Raw genomic sequence first — 18794 nt, forward strand, 5'->3', positions numbered from 1 at the left:
ACTTGAAATTGGTGACTTTCGGAAATTTCATGGCTATTTATGGAGATGCTCCCTTTAATACCAGGTAGCTGAGGAAGTCGTACAGCAATGTTACAGCAAGTAAAATATATTTTTTTTTTTTCTGGAAACAACCGTCATAGGTCTGGATTGTCATAAGTGTCCTACAGTCCATTTTGCTTTCCTTCTTAAAACATCAGCAGTATTCTCCCATCAAGCATGGATACTACCATGAGGCCACAGTATCGTGGATATATATTAATGAAAGCATTCCCCTTAATTCATGCTTACATTTCTCAAATTTTGAAAAAAAAAAAAAAAAAAAACGAGGATGGGAATAAAGAAAATTAATTTTCAAATACATTCTGCAGCTCATAAAATCGCATTAAAGTTGACACCAAAGAGGCCTGACATAGCAGTGTGTTCAGGAGCATGAGTGCAGTAACACACGCTCTTTGAGTGGACCGGGGTTCAAGCCCGTAACTGCTAAATATGATTGACATTTGTATTTGATTGATTTATTGTAAACTCCACTGATCTGGTGATCGTGCCAGAGTATAAACAAGAAAATTCATAATTATTTTCTTTCCTTCTTCCAAGAATTATGAGCACAACTGCTTTAAACAATCATCTAAGCAGCCATTTCAGTAACCTATAGATTTGTTTCAAATACAGTAATACCCCGACTTACGCGAATTCGGAGTTACACGGTTTTGATTTTTTCGTTTGGCAGCACTGCCGCCCACTATCTTCAAGGTCGTTTTTCATATGTTATCGATATACGGTGCGACGGCGGAGAATGAGAGCGAAAGATGAACAAAATTCAACTTTACTGTGCATGAGCTGCACACATATACAAGAATTTGTATTCCAACTGTCGTATTTATATGTGTGCGTTCGAATTCGTGCTCAACTTTTGTCGGAAATTACATCGTTTTCACGAGAGAAATGGATCGCGTCGGTCGAGCCGTATACAGTCAGTCCTCGTATAACACGTGTTTACACTACACGAATTCGATCATACACTATATATAAATACGGTAACGATATCTTATAATATAACACGAACCGAATTGGCTTATGCACGATTCGCCTTTGTGTTTACAAGAAATGGCAGTCGAACGCAGAATCACCCCAACCGTACGCAACACGATAGGAATGAAGAGAAGATTCAGAAAATGTATTTATGTTTTTTATATCAGTGAAGGGGAAATACATTTCACCATAATAACGTAAAAACCAACACAATTCCAGCTATCGGTATGCAATTAGATCGAGTTTACTACCAGTTTACAACAGATTCCACTAGCAGAAACGCAACTGGATTGTTATTGTTTTATGGTAGTAACCCCTAGAAATGTGAGGTGTTAATAGTGTATCTCTGCCTTTATGGTGTTGTTTATTCAGTTGCTACATGCGCGCAGCTTTGTTTATGCGTATCAAGCTTGCCTCCTCGTTTTGTAATTGTGCTTTATTCCCTAAAAATGAGTAAAATACTTAAAAGGTGTGAAAAGGAAGCGTACTGGTGAAGACACTGCAGATTCAGAGAGAAAAAGAAAAGCAATTATCGATAAACAGAGGCGGACTGGGTCAAAAATTCTTACCCGGGAAAATTTATAGTGGCCTCATACTATGGTTTATGGCCAAAATCACACCGGCCTCCGGGGTTCCCCCAGTAAGGCTTATGGCCAGTCCGCCTCTGTCGATAGAGAAAAAATATGAAATTGTGAAACGCTTTGAGCGAAATGAAAGACCATGTGATATTGCACGTGCTACAGGCCTAAATGAAGCAACGGCGAAAAGCACATGACAATTGCAAACTTGACAGGTTGAAAATTGAAAAGGGCTCAATTGTAAAGGGCTTAAAAGTTTTAGAAAACATAGACTCCAACGAAGAACGCGTTATAGCTACAAAGCAAGAAATAAAAAAATTATTAGCTTGCTACGAAGAAATTCTGCGTGAAAAAAAGAAGGCGCTGTGTTGTCAGACGAATTTGTTAGATTTTATGAAGCCATCGACATCGAAATAACTTTTTTACGTAAGTCATTTATTTTTTTAATACATATTTTGTATTAATATGTATAAAGAACTGCAATTTTATTAATATTTTTCTTCTAAACTAGTGTTTTTGTTAGTCCTTGGTCCCAATTAAACAAAATTTATATGTATTTATATGCAAAGTTGTACCCCGACTTACGCGAATTCGACTTAAGCGATTTTCGTCGGACCCACCTATCGCGTAACTTCGGGGTATTACTGTATATCATTTTTGAGTTGTTTCTTTATTTGAAGACAGTGAAAATTCCTTCTCTAAATTTTGTATCTGTTAATAGGGATAAAAGGGAAACACTTCCTTTTGGTAGCAGAAGGAGGATTATCAGGAACATTAATAAAATCCTTCATTAATCCAAGCTTCATATTCAAAGTTGGAAGAACCTTTTTTGGTGCAGCTTGTGGAACATACACGGGGGATTCAAAAAAAGATTTGAATTCACCCAGAAATAGTTGTGATAGAAAGATCAATTGGCTAAGGTAAAGAAAGCTAACACGAGAACCACGGGAAACTTCGCTTAACTTACTGGGCAAACTCATTTCCCGCTACTGCAGTTTCTCCCTACATTCTCAGTAAACAGATGGTGCATGTTATCAGGAGTGATAGTAGAAGCCGATAACAATGTATAGATTAGTTTTTTCTCATTATTAAAAGCAGTTTATTGGAGTTCATAAGTGGGCTGAAATTTACTTACGGGTACACCCTCCAGACTGCCTCAGTCTTAAGGTTTCCCGCTGTTTTTTTTCCCAATAGGAAATGGACTTCTACTGCCACTACCAATAACATGCACCGTCTTTAGAAGTCACTTTCCTATTTTAAAACAGTGGGAAGGGGGGATAAACATCCTAAGACTGAAACAGTCTGGAGGGTGTACCCATAAGTAAATATCAGCAGTAAAACGCATTACACTCATAAACTCCAATAATTTGCTTTTAATAATGAGAAAAAAACTAATCAATACATCATTATTGACTTCTACTGACACTACCGATAATATGCACCATCTGTTTACCGAGAATGCAGGGAGAAACTGCTATAGCGGGAAATGAGTTTGCCTGGTAAGTTTTCCCCAAGTTTCCCATGGTTCTCGTGTTGGCTTTCTTTAACTTTGCTGATGAATTTTTTTTTTCCATTTGATACGTTGAAATCTCTACAGCAACCACATAAATTTTGATTTTTATCTGACAATTCATGCAGAGCTGGATGAAGTGAAGTGTCACAATGGAAAAAGTTGAATACAGATCAGTGATTTGGTTCCTCTTTCTGCAAGGGAAGACACCCAAACAATCCACAAAGAAATGGTTGCTATTTATGGAGAAGATTGTCTAAGTTAGTGTTATTGCATATTGGTATTAACAATTCAAATGTGGAATAACCTCAGTGCATGATGAAATCCGAGGATGCTCAGCAACTGCTGTAACAGAAGAGTTGCTGCAAAAACTGAGGCATTAACCCTGGAAAATTGCCATATCGTTCCAAATCTAGCTACAGAGCTCCAATTAGTGTAGGGTCTGTGGAGAACATCATCCATCAACAGTTGCATATGAGTAAAATGTCTGCTAAATGAGTTTGCAGACTTCTTACCACATACCAAAGAAGGAAAGGGAACAAGGTGTACATGAAATGTTGTCAATGTGCCAGGAAAAGCAAGAGAATTTTTTTTTTTTTATGGCTAGTCACCACAGATGATGGAATCAGCATGGTGTAATACTAACAGATTGCCTTCAAAAGGGCTCTGCTGTGACAGTGAAATATTATTCCAACCTTTTCATAAAGCTGCATGCTGCTATAAAATAAAAAAGATGAGGAAAGCCGTCAAAAGGTGTGTGCCTGCTCCACGATAATGCCCCTATGCATTCCTTGCATGCTGCAGTGGGGTGTGCCGACAAATTTAGATTTGAAATATTGCCGCATCCTGCTTATTCCCTCAGCCTTGGAATTTCTTCCTCCTTACAAAACTGGCCTGTAGAAGAGTATTGAGAAGTGGCAAAAATGTGCCCTTTTGTCTTAAAACTACATTGCAAAAGTGTAATACATGTTTGTTTTAACCTTCTATCACAACTCCTTCTGGCTGAACACAAATCTTCCTCCCCCCATATTTTATATTATTTCTCCCTGGTAAAAATTCTTCCCTCTTTCTCCAATGCTGAATAATATAATGTTTTTCTGCTGTGTGACTGTCCAACAAACACAGAAAACAACACTATTTAATGAAATCTCCCTTGCAACCAGTGAGTAACACATTTAACTTAAGATCATCAGTCATTACAAGCAAATTCATGGTACATTTTTGCACCCAAGATCTTGGGCACACATATATGTTTCAAGCAAACAGCATGAAATAGAGGATCTGATGGGAATGCATTACCAACATCCAGCAAAATTGCTTTTAAACTTAATTTTTAGTATCACTAAATACACACCATTCATTCGAATTGCATTCAATGCCCAATTTGTTCAGAAGACCTATATACAGAAACATATATCACGTCCCATATTGACATATCTTGAAAATACTTTATGACATATTCAATATGCTGTAATTTTAGTTCCTGCTTCAAGTCACTTCCACTGTTGTAACCTAGAACCAAGGAATTCTGATTGCTCTTTAGATAAGGTTAAATCATTAAATCAATAAGTCGGTCAACTCTTCTTGCTTAATTAAGTGTGTGAATTATAATTTTTCTGGTTGATAGTCCAAATCTGTTGAAGTGGATGGCTCAGCAACATAAGTCTGCAACACAAGAATCTTCGCTATATTCATCGATTTCTTTATCCCATGATTTTGAGTGTTCCTGACTTTGGCAGGTCTTCATTATGTGGAATGGAAGTTATTGTAGATATATTAAAATATTTGATGCTGTGCTTGCTTTTTCTGGACACCTCTGATATTTTGAGGATGTAGAAACAGCAATCATCAATGTGACTGCATGGTTCTCACCACACCATAGGAATAGCAAAAGGAATCCTTTTAAATTTTCCCAGTTAGACACATTTGCTGATTTGTGGTGTAGGTAATATAATATGGTGCATATGTGGAGCCAAGTTTTGTCTTGATCATCAATTGTGCACAAAAGTACAAAGAATATGCAAGTTTAGTAATATTGTAGATTTTCTTCCTAGGAGTTTTTGATGTACAGTTAACCTATAGCAGAAATAATCAGTGTGATTCAAACAATTCCTTTCTTCTGCTTAAACGTTTTTAACAATATAACACTAAGGAAAACACATAAGAAACAAACAATATGCAATAGATACACAAACTATACATGTACTGACACTATAATTATCTCTGTTACTGAAGGGGAGTGGGAGGGCAGGGGAGGGAGGGGGGAGAGAGAGAGAGAGAGAGAGAGAGAAGGTTCTACCTTGTCTGTTGGTCTGTCTGCCTGCCTCACGCCTCTGTTATTTGCAAGTAACATAACAGATCAGTATGTTTACTGATAGATTGTATTACCTGCAAATAACAGAGGTGAGGGAGGTGATACAATAGATTAGTATCATATCTGCTATCCTAAATTGTAGTAAGATATACAGTAGTGCTCAAAAAAATTGCATTTTTAGATTGCTTGTCCTTATACTGGAAGCTAATCTTTTAGAAATAGCCAAAAGAACATAAATAAGTAATAATAATACACATATGAAACTATTAATTTCAGAAAAATTTACTTTTATGCCTTATGGGTAAATATACAATGAAATAAGTATTTTTCTCTAAAATAACAGCATGTTACTTATGGTTCATATAATAATAAATATTCTGTGAAAGCAGCGATTTTTTTTTTTTTTTTTTTTTTTTCATTACTCTGCTCATACCAAGACAACTGGCAGCTCTATAATCAGAAAACAACAAAGTGCACATTAAAATTACAGTAGCCATTCCTTGCTTTGATGACCGCTTCGCATTACCATGGCATCAAATGAATAAGGTTCTAAATATATTCCTGGGAAATCTCGTGATACCAAAAATATGGATTAATGTTTCCTGCAGCAGTCTAAGAGTTTTTGGTTTCTTCTGCATTATTGAAACACCCATTTTGTTCCAACAATTTTCAATTGGATTGAGGTCAGCACTGTTCCCAGGCCATGTTATTGTGCAAATTAATTTATCCTTCAACCATTTTTGCAACAATGGGCAGTAAAGACAGCAAAATAAATTACATTTATTTAAGCAAGAGTGCAAAGTTTCATAAATTTTAAATTTTTGATAATTTTATGAAGGGGTACTTATGGTTTTGGCTCTATGGCATTGAGCAAAGTTGTCCTGAGAAATGCATTTGGCACATCCCCATAGTGATTTCTAATTGTGGGAAGTAATTTTATCTCAAGAATGTCCTTCAACACCTCAGCATTCACTGTAACCTTCACAAATTCAAGACAACTTAAATATATTCTAACTCCTTTATGTGAAATACAGCCCCACATCCTTTGATAGGCAGACACTGTTGTTGTTTGGTTTTTTAAGGAGCATTAGCAACTAAGGCCATATTGCTCAAGGTTATGCGGTGGTCATTCCCTGACCTTTCCGCATCCTCCGTATTTGGTGGTGACGGGCTCGAACCCCGGTTTAATCAAGAAGCGTGTGCTACGCACTGCAGCTCCTTCCCACCTGGCTACGGAGGCGCCAATATGCAGACACTATGGAGATGATACAGTCAGGATGAAATTCTTCTCCTCTTTTTCATCTAACACTCTGTTGGCTGTCCAAATTATGCAAGCTGAAATTTGATTTATCAGAGAAAATAACACATTTCCACTGATCCTCAGATCAACTAGCATGCTCTTTTGGCCACTTCACAGCCAATGGACTTTCATTTTTTGCATCAAAAGTGGCTTTTTTCTTGGGCAATTCAAATAACCCAGATGCAAAAAGGCATCTATGTACTGTAGCAATATTTGTCTTTATTCCCGTATCCTCCTCCCATGCTGTTTTGAGATTTGTCGATATGGATCTTATGTTTTGGACACAAAGATGGACCAGAAATCTGTCCTGAGCTGTAGAAGATATTTGTGGATGTCCACTTCCTTTCTTTCTGTTTAGACTGCCAGTTTCTGATAATTTTCTAATAAACTTCCCACTGTTGACTGATTACAGTGAATCCTTTTAGTTATTTCATACATAGAATGTCTCTCTGCATTCAATGAAGCAACATTTTTCCTATGTGGTGTTAAATGTGAAAACTTGGCCATTGCAATAGCACAGAATACTGGGCTCATGGCATACATAGTGGCACAATCATGTATGGCATGCAACATCATCTAAGACACTTGCTAGAGATGGATGATGCAATCAAGTAATGTTATTACAAAACATATGATATCCTTCCAAATTTCACAAATTGTTAATTTTTCAAGTGATATAATTTTTTTTTTTTTTTTTGAGCACATATTATGGTTAAATAAACACAAAAGCCTGTATATGATGTGATGTGAAAATTTTAATTATTTTTGAAATCTATGTGTAAAAATTGACTGCAAACAGTTAATATATTAGTGGAGGTATAATGCATGTTAACCAGTTTTAAGTAATAAATATTCTAAACTTGACAAAGATGAAGTGCTTTCATTTCAAGTATTCAGATAAAGATAACCAATGAAAAATGCCATTCAATTCATCAAAGTAGATAAGGTGTATTATAATATTGATTCTTCTCCAAAGACTCTTAATTTTATTAATAACTTAATTTATATCTACACAATGTTGGAGGGAATAGTAGTCAGAAATTATAAACATGCTAAGCTGGAAAAACAATACATTTCATTAAGTACTTATATAACAGATCATTAGCATTAGTAAAGGCATATGATGCAAGAAAGCAAGTTTATGCAGCATTAAGCCAAAAAAAAAAAAAAAAAAAAAACACTTCCACTTCACCCCTCCATTTGTTCGAAATACTTGTCCAACTGAGCATTAAATTTATTTAGGCTATCAACTTCCACACCAAGGGATGGAAGTCTGTTCCACCAACCAACTACCCGCTGGCTAAAGGCAAATTTCCGCACATCTATCCTACATCTGTCTTTCCTCAATTTGAATTTATGCCCTCTCAGGTGATTATTCTGAGCAAGAGGAAGAATCCCATCAGCACTGAGCATGCTCAAACCATTCGCTTTATACACCTCTATCAGATCACCTCGCGTGCCTAGTCTCCAGACACTGTAATTTGCAAAGCTTAAGCCTTTCTTCGTAAGAGCAACCCTTTGTTCCATTCACTAATCTTGTTGCCCTTCTCTGTACTCGTTCCAGCAGCTCTATATCCTTCTTGAAATGAGGCCTCCAGACCTGTATACAGTACTCAAGGTGTGGCCTGACCATTGCCTTATACAAGGGAATAATCACCTCCTTATCCCTGCTAGAAAAATTCCTGTATATCTGCACTGCTCAGAGAACTTCATATCTGCCTGCACAATTACCCTCAGGTCCTTTTCATTCTCTACCACTGTCAGTGTAGTACCACAGAGTTGATACGTTGCCCTGGGGTGCTGTTTCCCATATGTAGTACTTTACATTTGTCAATGTTAAACTTCATTTGCCACCTCTCAGCCCATCTGCTCAACCTTTCCAGATCCTGTTGCAGCAGTATAGCATCAGTAGTGTCCTTAACAACCCTGCCAACCTTTGTATCGTCTGCAAACTTGGACATTAAGCTTGATATAGCATCATCAATATTATTTATAAATACAGAAAACAATAATGGACCCAACACTGAACCCTGAGGAACTCCACTAATAACATTAGTCCACGATGAGCAGTGTCCATTGATTACCACTCTCTGTCTTCTCCCCCTCAACCACCCCTTTATCCATAACAGCAATTTGCCTCCAATGCTACACTGCTCCAATTTGTGCAGCAGTCTTCCATGTGCAACAGTATCAAAAGCCTTTCTAAGATCCAAGTATATAATATTAAAGTTATTCCCTGCATCCAGCTCTTTTGTAACTGCATCATAGTATCCAATCAAATTGGTCAAGCAAGACTTCCCCTTAACAAAACCATGCTGTGTCCGAGCTATAACTGAAGTGTTGTCTAGATGATCCTGCAGTGCTTCTTTAACCAGTGCCTCCATTAATTTTCCAGGAACAGAAGTTAAACTCACAGGTCTATAATTACTTGTGTCAGCCTTTGATCCTCCTTTGTAAATTGGGGTAACATTTGCACATCTCCAGTCTATGGGTACCTCCCCTGAGTCCAAGGAAGCTCTCATAATTATGGATAAGGGTTTGCTTACTTCCTTTGCTGCCTCCTTTAATATAACTGGATAGATCCCATTCACCCCAGGTGCCTTTCTTGTGTTTATCTTCAACAATTTCTCCTCCACTTTACTCTCAGTTATTACAAGATTATCTAGCTTACTGCCAGAGTTGAATACACCTCTGGCATTCCCCTCGCTGAATAACTCCTCATGTGTGAATGTCGATGCAAAATATTCATTTAGTTTGTTAGCTACCTGAGCAGAATCATCAACAGTTGAACCATCAGTATCAAGTGGACCAATCTGATTCATCCCCTTCCTTCTAGAGTTTACATAAGTAAAGAACTCTTTGCTGTTTTTCTTTGCATCCTTTGCCAAAGATTTCTCATAATCTGCCTTTGCCTGCCTAACCTCCTTTGTGACTTTGTTACAGACCAGCTTATATCTATCAGAGGCTTCTGTGTCACGTGTTAATTTATATGTATCCCATGCATTTTTCTTCTCTGCCATGTGTCTCATTAGTTCATCTGACATCCATTTAGGCCTAAACCTTGAACAATATTTCTTAGTTGGTATGTAAAGCCTAGTAGCTTCCAAGATAAGTTCTTTGAATGCTTCCCATTTTGAATTTGCTGTTGGTAACATCATCAGTTGGTCCCACTGTATAGAATTTAAATACTGTCTCAGACCATCGTAGTCGCCTTTATGAAAGCAATAACTCTTCCCTTTACCCCTGATGGTAGTTACCTCTTTAAGTAAATTCCACTTCAGCACACTGTGATCACTGCCACCTAGTGGTTCATTTATCTGCAGATTCTTAATGCATGAAGAATCACTACTGATAATCAAATCAAGTATATTAGTTCCCTCTATTTGCCTCCCGAACATGCTGATGTAGAAAACAATCATCCAATAAATCCACAAAAGCCTTGCTAGTGTATGAGTGACCAACCCACAAATTCCAGTCAATATCTGGGAAATTAAAATTTCCCCATTATAAGACTCTCTGATTTACTGGCCCACTCTATTTCCCTGTACATTTTCTTATTATACTCATCAGAGTCATTAGGCCTATAGCACACTCCTACTCTCAATTTTGATCTCTATCACACCAAACTGACTCGACACTGCACTGTCCAGCGATGTCAACTGGCTTCATTTCCTTGGATTTTGTGTGTTCCTTAACTAATAGCATAACCCCTCCTCCCTTCCTATCCTGTCTATCCTTTCTGTAGACGTTGTACTCCCCAAATTCCAGTTCTGCATTCCTTATATCTGTGTGACACCACGTCTCTATATAATCATATATAATACAGTGGATGATATTAATCGATAACAAACTTTATTCACCTACTTTATGATATTAATAAATTCCAAAGACACCATCGCATCGTGAAAATATCATAATGTGAACCCAATAACACATTGTTTTTTGGTAATTCCATCCAAAGCCTTGGAAGTTGAAATTTTCGCTATATAACTAAGCTATTTATCTCCCTAAAATGTAATTTTTATAATGGAATTGTATTAGATTTGTATAGAATACTGAATACCACATTTTCAAGTGTATATATCACTCTCATGAAAACCCCAAACACTCACCTTTTATCTGTAAAAAAGTTGCCTTAAAATTTGTGGTGTGCCTTATACACCAGAATAAACATTAAAAACATTAAATTTAAAACATTAAAACATTAAAAATTTAAAAATAAAAAAATTCTGATGGTGTCACATTTTTACTTATCTCCCCCTCCAAAATGCTGTTTAAAATGTTAATGATAATTACAGATCGGAGACAATTGTTAAAGTGAAATAAGTAAGTGCCAGTTAACTGATTAGTAGAATCAGCCACTTTATAGAATCAAATTTCAAAAAACCAATTCAAACCATTAAAATGCACTATACATTCACTGTTATCATATGTTCAGTTATAAGAATCAATTTTGAATCCTTTTGTGATATTTTTCTAAAGCACATTTTTGGAGGTCACTACCATAAAACAAAAACAATTTGCAGTTTCCAGTTTATTGGGCTTTTCTGTTAGTGCAATCTATTATAAACAGGCAGTAAACTCAATCTTACTGCATTTCCAATAATACAGCTGGAATTCTGTGGGTTTTTAAGTTATTATGGTGAAATGTGTTTCAACTTCCATGAAATTTTCAATCATATAAAAAACATAAATACATTTTCAGAATCTTCTCTTCATTCCTAATTTATTCTAAATTTTTTTTAAGCTTCGTAAACTTGTTACTCTGTATCTAACTTGGGCATATCGTGTTAGTTGCAATTTGTGTGTGTGCTGTGTTCTTTGTTATTGATTGCTTATCTTTTTTACTGTTTTAAATTTTACAAACCCAAAAAAAAAAAAAAAAGTTAGTGAACAGAAATATCGATTAGTTAGTATCTACATATTACAGTAATATTAATTAAGCTAAGTACATACGCATAAATTTATTTTTAATTTGCTAACCTATGGAAAATATCCTTTCTATTTCACATATAATTTAATTTTGTTAATTGGTAAGTAATAAAGTGTAAATTTGTGCTTTATATCTTTACTTTTATAGCCTGTGGATAATTCCTCCTATTTTTGCTTATTAGAATTGCCGTTTAATAGAATTAAAATTCAATTCGTAAAAATGATCACAATGACCGGCACTTACTACATATCATATAGTGAATGGTATTTTATTATGGAGAGTCCATTGTAGAGTGATTTGATCATACAGTGAACCAATCGTAAAGCAGGAGTCCACTGTGTATTAAAATAATATATCAAAATTATATATAAAACTATATTATAATCAACATACAATAGTACTAACCATGTATGGTAATTTCTGAATCTTTGTTCACTTCGTATAACCTAATTGCTTCATCCAGCTCAGCCTGAGTCGAAATAACACAAGGATCACCTACAATTAATGTAATGCTGAATATCACACATAATACTGACCTAATAACTTTATCATTAATTCATTAATGATTAATTATTTAGATAATTTATTATTCATTAATTTTGTCATCTAACATTTAATCATACAAAATTTTAAAAAGTACTTTTTTCATACTTTATATAAGTTTTAATTCCCAGTTGCTAACTTTCCATCAAATACATTCCTTCTCATCTTATGAAAGGACCTCTGAGGTAGTTAACACACTCCAGTTACATAAGCATATAACGTGGTTGCATATGAAAATTTCATTCATTTTTTATAGGTTATACTACATGCAACTAACTTTTGAAATATTATCTTCATAATCAGGACACTTTTTTTTTAATCATCTTGTAACCAAATTGGTCACACAGACTGAATTTTCTGCACCTCAGCCATTGGAAATTTATAACAACAGCATACAAAATTTATCACTGAATTTTTTTTCTTATCAGTATGCTATATATACTATAAATGTAATTATTATAATAAACGCAAGATTCAAATTAAAACACTTTCCTGAAGTATTTTAATTAATTTATTGGTATACAAACAGTTGGTACAATTAGATATCAAACAATCTCAATAACTAAATAAAATTGCCACATTTCAGATTTCAGTATTGAAATCTGTCATCAAACTCAGGCATTTGGGAGGTCTGATCAATCTTCCACTGCATGGTCTCTCACCAAGTATGGTGGTTATCAGTGGGAAATGATCACTTCCATACAGGTTCTCCTCCACCTCCCAAGTTACTAAAGGAAGGAGACCAGGGAAGCATTTAGAAAGATCAATAGTAGAAAACATACAGGCTTCCCAAATTTAGAAGTACAATAATACTAACCATGTATGGTAATAAATTTAGAAGGGAGAGGTCATTGTCAGTGAGTAAATGCTCTCTGACACCTCCCCTTCCATTAATGTCAGTACTACTACACAGGATAGTATGTCCACTGAAACCCTCAAGAAGTAGGGCAGGGAAAGGCAGCTGCACAATGAGATCATCAAGGTCTGTATGGGAGATGTCAGTTCCAGGTCTTAAATAAATCAAACAAACTGTTAATAAAAACCATACCATAAGGTCAATTGCTACTGCTTCTATGTTGTATGAAAGTAGCACAGGTTGAAATGGGGTCTGTTTGCCCACAAGGATAGCAACTCCTTCGTGGGCATTATGAAAGGCTTTTCATTTGCCTTCAAATATATCTCCTGAAAGCAAAAGTAAACACTGGTTCATGCTTTTACAGAAGGATCAGCATCTCACTGGATTACACAGCAATTCCACTGTAGGAATTTAGAAATTATTTGGGCTTGGTAGATCCGTCAATTATTTTCTGAACTGCTGAGGGCTTGTTTCTCTCAGCCTTGGATTTACCTTTTTTGGGGAAGTATATGACACTGTCCCACGTCCATTTCTTCCTCCAAAAAAAAAAAAAAAAAAAATTCCAAGACAGTCTTCTGTTGCTTCCTTTTCCTCTATATCCATTTGTTCTTGTGGTTGGAATGGGAATGGTTCTATTTATAATTAGGTTGGGAATGGTATAGGTGTGGTTGTCGACTGGCTCTTTTGGGTTGGTTTCAGTGAACTGAGTAAATGGTGAACAAGAGGTGTAAATGATTCCAACTGCAAATCATCATAAATCTGGAAAGTTTCTAGGTGTATGATGGTTTGCTGTTATTTAGAGTGGGATGCATTTTGTGGCCTCTTGATAGGAGATGTCCAGCTTTGATTTTAGTTTTTTAATTTATTTTTCTTCCTTCCACTACTGGCATACTCGAGAGTATGCATGATGGTTTGCTGTTATTTAGAGTGGGATGCATTTTGTGGCCTCTTGATAGGAGATGTCCATCTTTGATTTTAGTTTTTTAATTTATTTTTCTTCCTTCCACTACTGGCATGCTCGAGAGTATGCAGGATGCATACTCTCGAGTAGCAATTTGTACAAATTGGCTTTGAAGCTGGCATTCCTTGCTCTAATGGTCTTTGGCAGCACAATGAGCACAGGCAAGATTACCAAAGCAGGCTGTTTATGAGTGGCTGTACTTTTTGGCACTTAGTGTATTTGGAATGGATATCCTTACTGGGCAGTTTAAATAGCCTGCCTTGATGGAAACTCAAGTGAAAACAAGAGTCCTGTCCTTCTGTATTGATATTCACCTTACAGCTGTCACACCTTGATTTTTCAATTCAGAGACACAAAGAAGAACCCACTAAGATATGACACCATGTGAAGAGTTCAGAATTTTATAGGGGGTTAAGGTGATATGTATTCCCCCTATGGATGTGGCTTTCAGAATTTGTTGGGCATGTTTGGCACAAAAGGCTTTGACTAAAAGATCTCTAGATTTTCAAAAATTTTGGGGATCCTGCCAACCCTTCTAATTCAATTTATGAAGGATGACATTTTCTGAACTGCATGATCTCCAGTGGAATGGATCATGAAGAAAAGCAGCATTACTGATGGCATATCCTCAGTTCTGGATCTTTCTGCAGTGGTGTTATCGGTGTCATCCGATTGATTAGGTATGGCTCCTAGAAGAAAAAGTTTGATTTAAATTACTCATAGGAGCAAAATTAAAAATTTCTGATGCCCTAAGTACCTCACCCACCAGCCCCACAAGGGGACACCCATTTTCAAACTAGCAGGTACTGCATATGCAAATGGGACCCCAAGTTCACTTAGAGCAGCGGTGGCCAACAAGTTGATCGCGGCTTTAGTTTCGATCGATCACGACAAATTTTAAATATATATAAAATTAGTCAAAATCTAAATATTATTATTACGTGCCCCACTGCATACGCTTATTACAAATAAGCTTATGCAGTGGGCTAGGCATGCTAGGCTTGTCTAGTGAAAATGCACGCAGTTACTTTGTGGAGAGCATAGTGTATGTGTAGAATTCTTATTTGGCTTACTTAATATTAATAACTGGACAGTACTTATACTTAATTTAATAACCTTTGATTTAAAATTAATACAACGAAAAAGAGCAAAATGTATCATTTTCATCAAGAGTGGGAACTAGAATACTTTTTTTGTAATGAAAAAAGAAAAATGTTGTTGTTTGATTTGCAATGCTTCTGTGGCTATACCCAAAAAAAGGAAATTTAGAAAGGCACTTCAATGCACTGATTAGTGGTATTTCTGCATATAAATATCAATTTTTGGCGATGGCTAAGGATTTCAAAGGGAAAAAAAATCCGATCATTTTGAAAATATGCAAGATCATTTGCAAAAATATCCTGTTTTTGAATTTAATAGTGAGAAATACGTTTCTGAAATTGAGAAAGTTGTGGATGATTTTGAAACCATATTCAGTGATTTTAAAACAATTGAAGACATTGTTCAACATATTTCTTATCCATTTAATGTTGACTTAGATACGAAACAAATTGCAGAAAAAAAAAATGATGAGATTTTTCACACAGAGAAAATATTACTTGAAAATGAAATTATTACACTGCGAAACGATATCTTTCTAAAAGCCAGAAGAAGACTTTTGGAAATATGTTTGCCGAGAAAAATACCCAAATGTAAAAATAATGCAGTGAACTTTTAAATTCCTGTTTTAGTTCCACATATCTACGTGAATCAGAGTTTTCATATTTGAAACAAACAAAGATGAAGAATTGCTCTACTCTTATGGACTTGCATACAGAAGATCCTTTACGGTTGGTCTTATCGGCTGCCGATAAGGCAGTCGTAGCGAAGTGGTCAGGCGCGCGGGTGCATAAGTACACGTGCCTTAAGTGACCGGGTTCAAACCTGTGGCTGCTAAATATGGTGCTGTTTCTTGTATTCTCTTGTGAACTCTTCTTACCATTTGGTTGTCTCAGAGTATAAACAGAAAATTTAATTTATCACAGTATATCCCCGATTTTGAAAGCTTGGCATATGACATGAAGACACAAACTTAGCATAAATTAAAATTTTAAATAAGTATAAATTTAAAATAAGAATTCTGAATTGTATTTAATTTTAAAATTTATAAACAACATTTTTCAATATGTGTTGATTAACTTTTTTAACCATGTGCAATGAAATTCTTGATCCCTCCAAAACTGGCTATTTTGCAAATTTCTCTAACCTATCTCAATATAATGAAACATTTAATTTTATGAGGTAAAACAGTTCAGGAGGCAAATATACTTGGTTGCTAAGTGGGAATCTTTGTACAGACATTTGAACAGCAAACATTTACAGTAAACCAGGACATGAAATGGAAAAATATTATTAAACATATTGCTCATTACTAAAATATCTATTTTTAATAATCAAGTACGTACATTACTGATGTAATGCACAGACTGGAAGGGCTTTCTAGCACTTTATCCCATTCCAAGCCATGTACCAAATTAAGAAAATCATCCAATAACAAATAAATGCAGTTAATTTCAGTAATGTGCACATTCATAAGTTGGTAGCAGAAAAGTAACATTGTACTTCATAATGGTTGGGCATCCTCTTATGCCATTACTAAGCACAAAGTGGTAATGGTCAGCCATCCTCTTATCCCACTAGTAAACACAAATTGGCTTGGTAAAAATTTGGTTATGTCACCCAAAAAGTGTTACTTTCATGAGTAAATAAGAGATCTGATGGAAATTAGAAAATCATGAACCACTTTGAATTTTTTTAAAAATGGCTGAGGACATATCCAGCATGGAGGAACAAAAGTTTAAAACTAGTTATCCTGCTGTTTCTGTTTAGATATATTATAGCCAAACATAAATCCACAGACATCAACTGATTTTGACTGGTTCAAGTAAGATATTGTTGCAGACCTGGTCCACTTCAAAAATGTGAAGTCAAAGCTTAGTTCATAAAACTAGACCTGCTGTCTTGACTTGGCTGTAAGGACCATGTTAAAATGCCAAGCATGACGTGGCATTTTAACATGCTCCTTTAGTTCCAACAATCAAGGAACACTGTATATCAACTCTTTCTTCTAACATAATAGCATCTGAAGCAGATAGAACATCTATAGCTTCATTTATTTTTTTTTTAACCTTTAATATCAAGAAATATGGGAAACCTGTTCACAATTTCAAATTTGAAAATGCACTGTCAATTTAAATTTCTGCAACCTCAGCAAAATTATCATTTCTCAATGGAAACTTGCACTATGAAGTCACATTGAGTACTTCCTCAATGAGCAAAAGAACAGAATCTTCTTCTCTTGTCTCTATGACCTTGGCAGTATAAATGCCTATGACTTAAAATCATACTTTTGGTTTAGTCTGCTGTTGCGCAAACTCTTGTCACTCAAGTCACACTTGAAGTTAAAATGCACATTTTCATGACACACACCAAAATGTGACTGCCATTGAACTCAATGGAGTTTTCCCCTAATCTTGCAGCATACAAATGTGCCTGGGCACACCAGCTGGGAACCAAATGTGTCATATCGCTCAATTCCAAAATGGAAGTGGAAAATTGAAAATTGTTGGTAAAATATATTTGCAAATAACATTCTCAAACATATCTATGAGTAATGATCTCAATACATGGATATTAAGTACACAAGATTGAAGGTCTATGTGAAGATTTTCAAATGTTGGCATAACATTTAAAATAAATAAGAAAATTGCTTTATTCAAGTCAGAAGAGAGAAACATGAACAGACTTCCTCAATCACTGGAAAGAGCATCGTTTTGTTCCCCTCACTAATTGTTTGCTCTGCTCAGCACCCATTCCAACAGATCTACACCTCATCTAAAACTATCAACTGCCACTAATATGCAGTGCCTCACATTTTTCAATTTTAAACTTCAGTTGCCACTTCTCAACCCATCTGCTTAATTTTTCTAGATGTACTTGAAATTCTCTTTCTTGGTGATTCCCTCCTTTTTCTCTCTTTCTCTTGGGGTAATTCAGAAATTTTTTTTTTTTTTTTTGGATGGTGCAGCGTAAGTCGCAGGCTTCCTTGCACCATACAGCTAATAATAATAATAATAATAACAGAATACCCTGATTACTATCATCAACTACCCTGAAAATCTTCAAACTTACACATCAAGCCTGATGTGCCTTCATCAATATTGTTATGTTGGCTTGTGGAATCCCACTGCTGAGCAAAGGCCTCCCCAGACTTTCCATTCTTCTCGGTTCAATGCTAGTCTTGTCCATGCGGGACCCATAAGAGATGTTAACTCATCTCTCCATCTGATTTTCTGTCTTCCTCTATTTCTTTTTCCTTCTCTTGGTAACCGAACAGCTGTGAGCTAGTCCCACAAGCCCTCTTGTTTTATGACGAGATGTCCTGCCCACTTCCATTTTAAGGACTTCGATGTCTTGATGACATCATTGATTTTAGTTTTTTGTCTGATAGAAGTAGATTTTATTCTGTCTTTTTTGGGTATATCCAGCATACTTCTTTCCATTGCTCATTGACATGTTCTAAGTACTTGTTTTGCTGTCAAAGACTATGTTTGGGCAGCATATGTTAGAGTGGGTAGTATGAATATGTTGTATGACTTTCTTTTTAGGCTGATAGGCAAATCTCCTTTCATCCATTCTTTCATACTCCAATAACTTCTCCAAGAATTGTTGAATTTGGATTCTATTTCTTTGTCCATTCTATTGGTGAAGGATATTATTTACCATAGA

At 35.7% G+C, this 18794-nt stretch overlaps 1 protein-coding gene across 3 annotated transcripts in view; it reads right to left on the reverse strand.

Annotated features, from left to right (window-relative positions):
- aPKC (protein kinase C iota type) overlaps nt 1-18794 on the reverse strand; it is a 424352-nt gene that overhangs the window by 361875 nt on the left and 43683 nt on the right. For 2 of the 3 annotated variants that reach the window (XM_090389407.1, XM_090389405.1), the window contains exon 4: nt 12073-12162. The exons of the other annotated variant lie outside the window; for it this stretch is intronic. In XM_090389407.1, coding sequence (XP_090245533.1) covers nt 12073-12162 — 90 coding nt within the window. The remainder of the gene's footprint in view (nt 1-12072; nt 12163-18794) is intronic. 3 annotated transcript variants of the gene reach the window in all.

This window comes from Mastigoproctus giganteus, unplaced genomic scaffold (genome assembly GCF_048544385.1).
Source record: "Mastigoproctus giganteus isolate SK-2022 unplaced genomic scaffold, ASM4854438v1 scaffold_16, whole genome shotgun sequence".
Lineage (NCBI taxonomy): Eukaryota > Metazoa > Arthropoda > Arachnida > Uropygi > Thelyphonidae > Mastigoproctus > Mastigoproctus giganteus.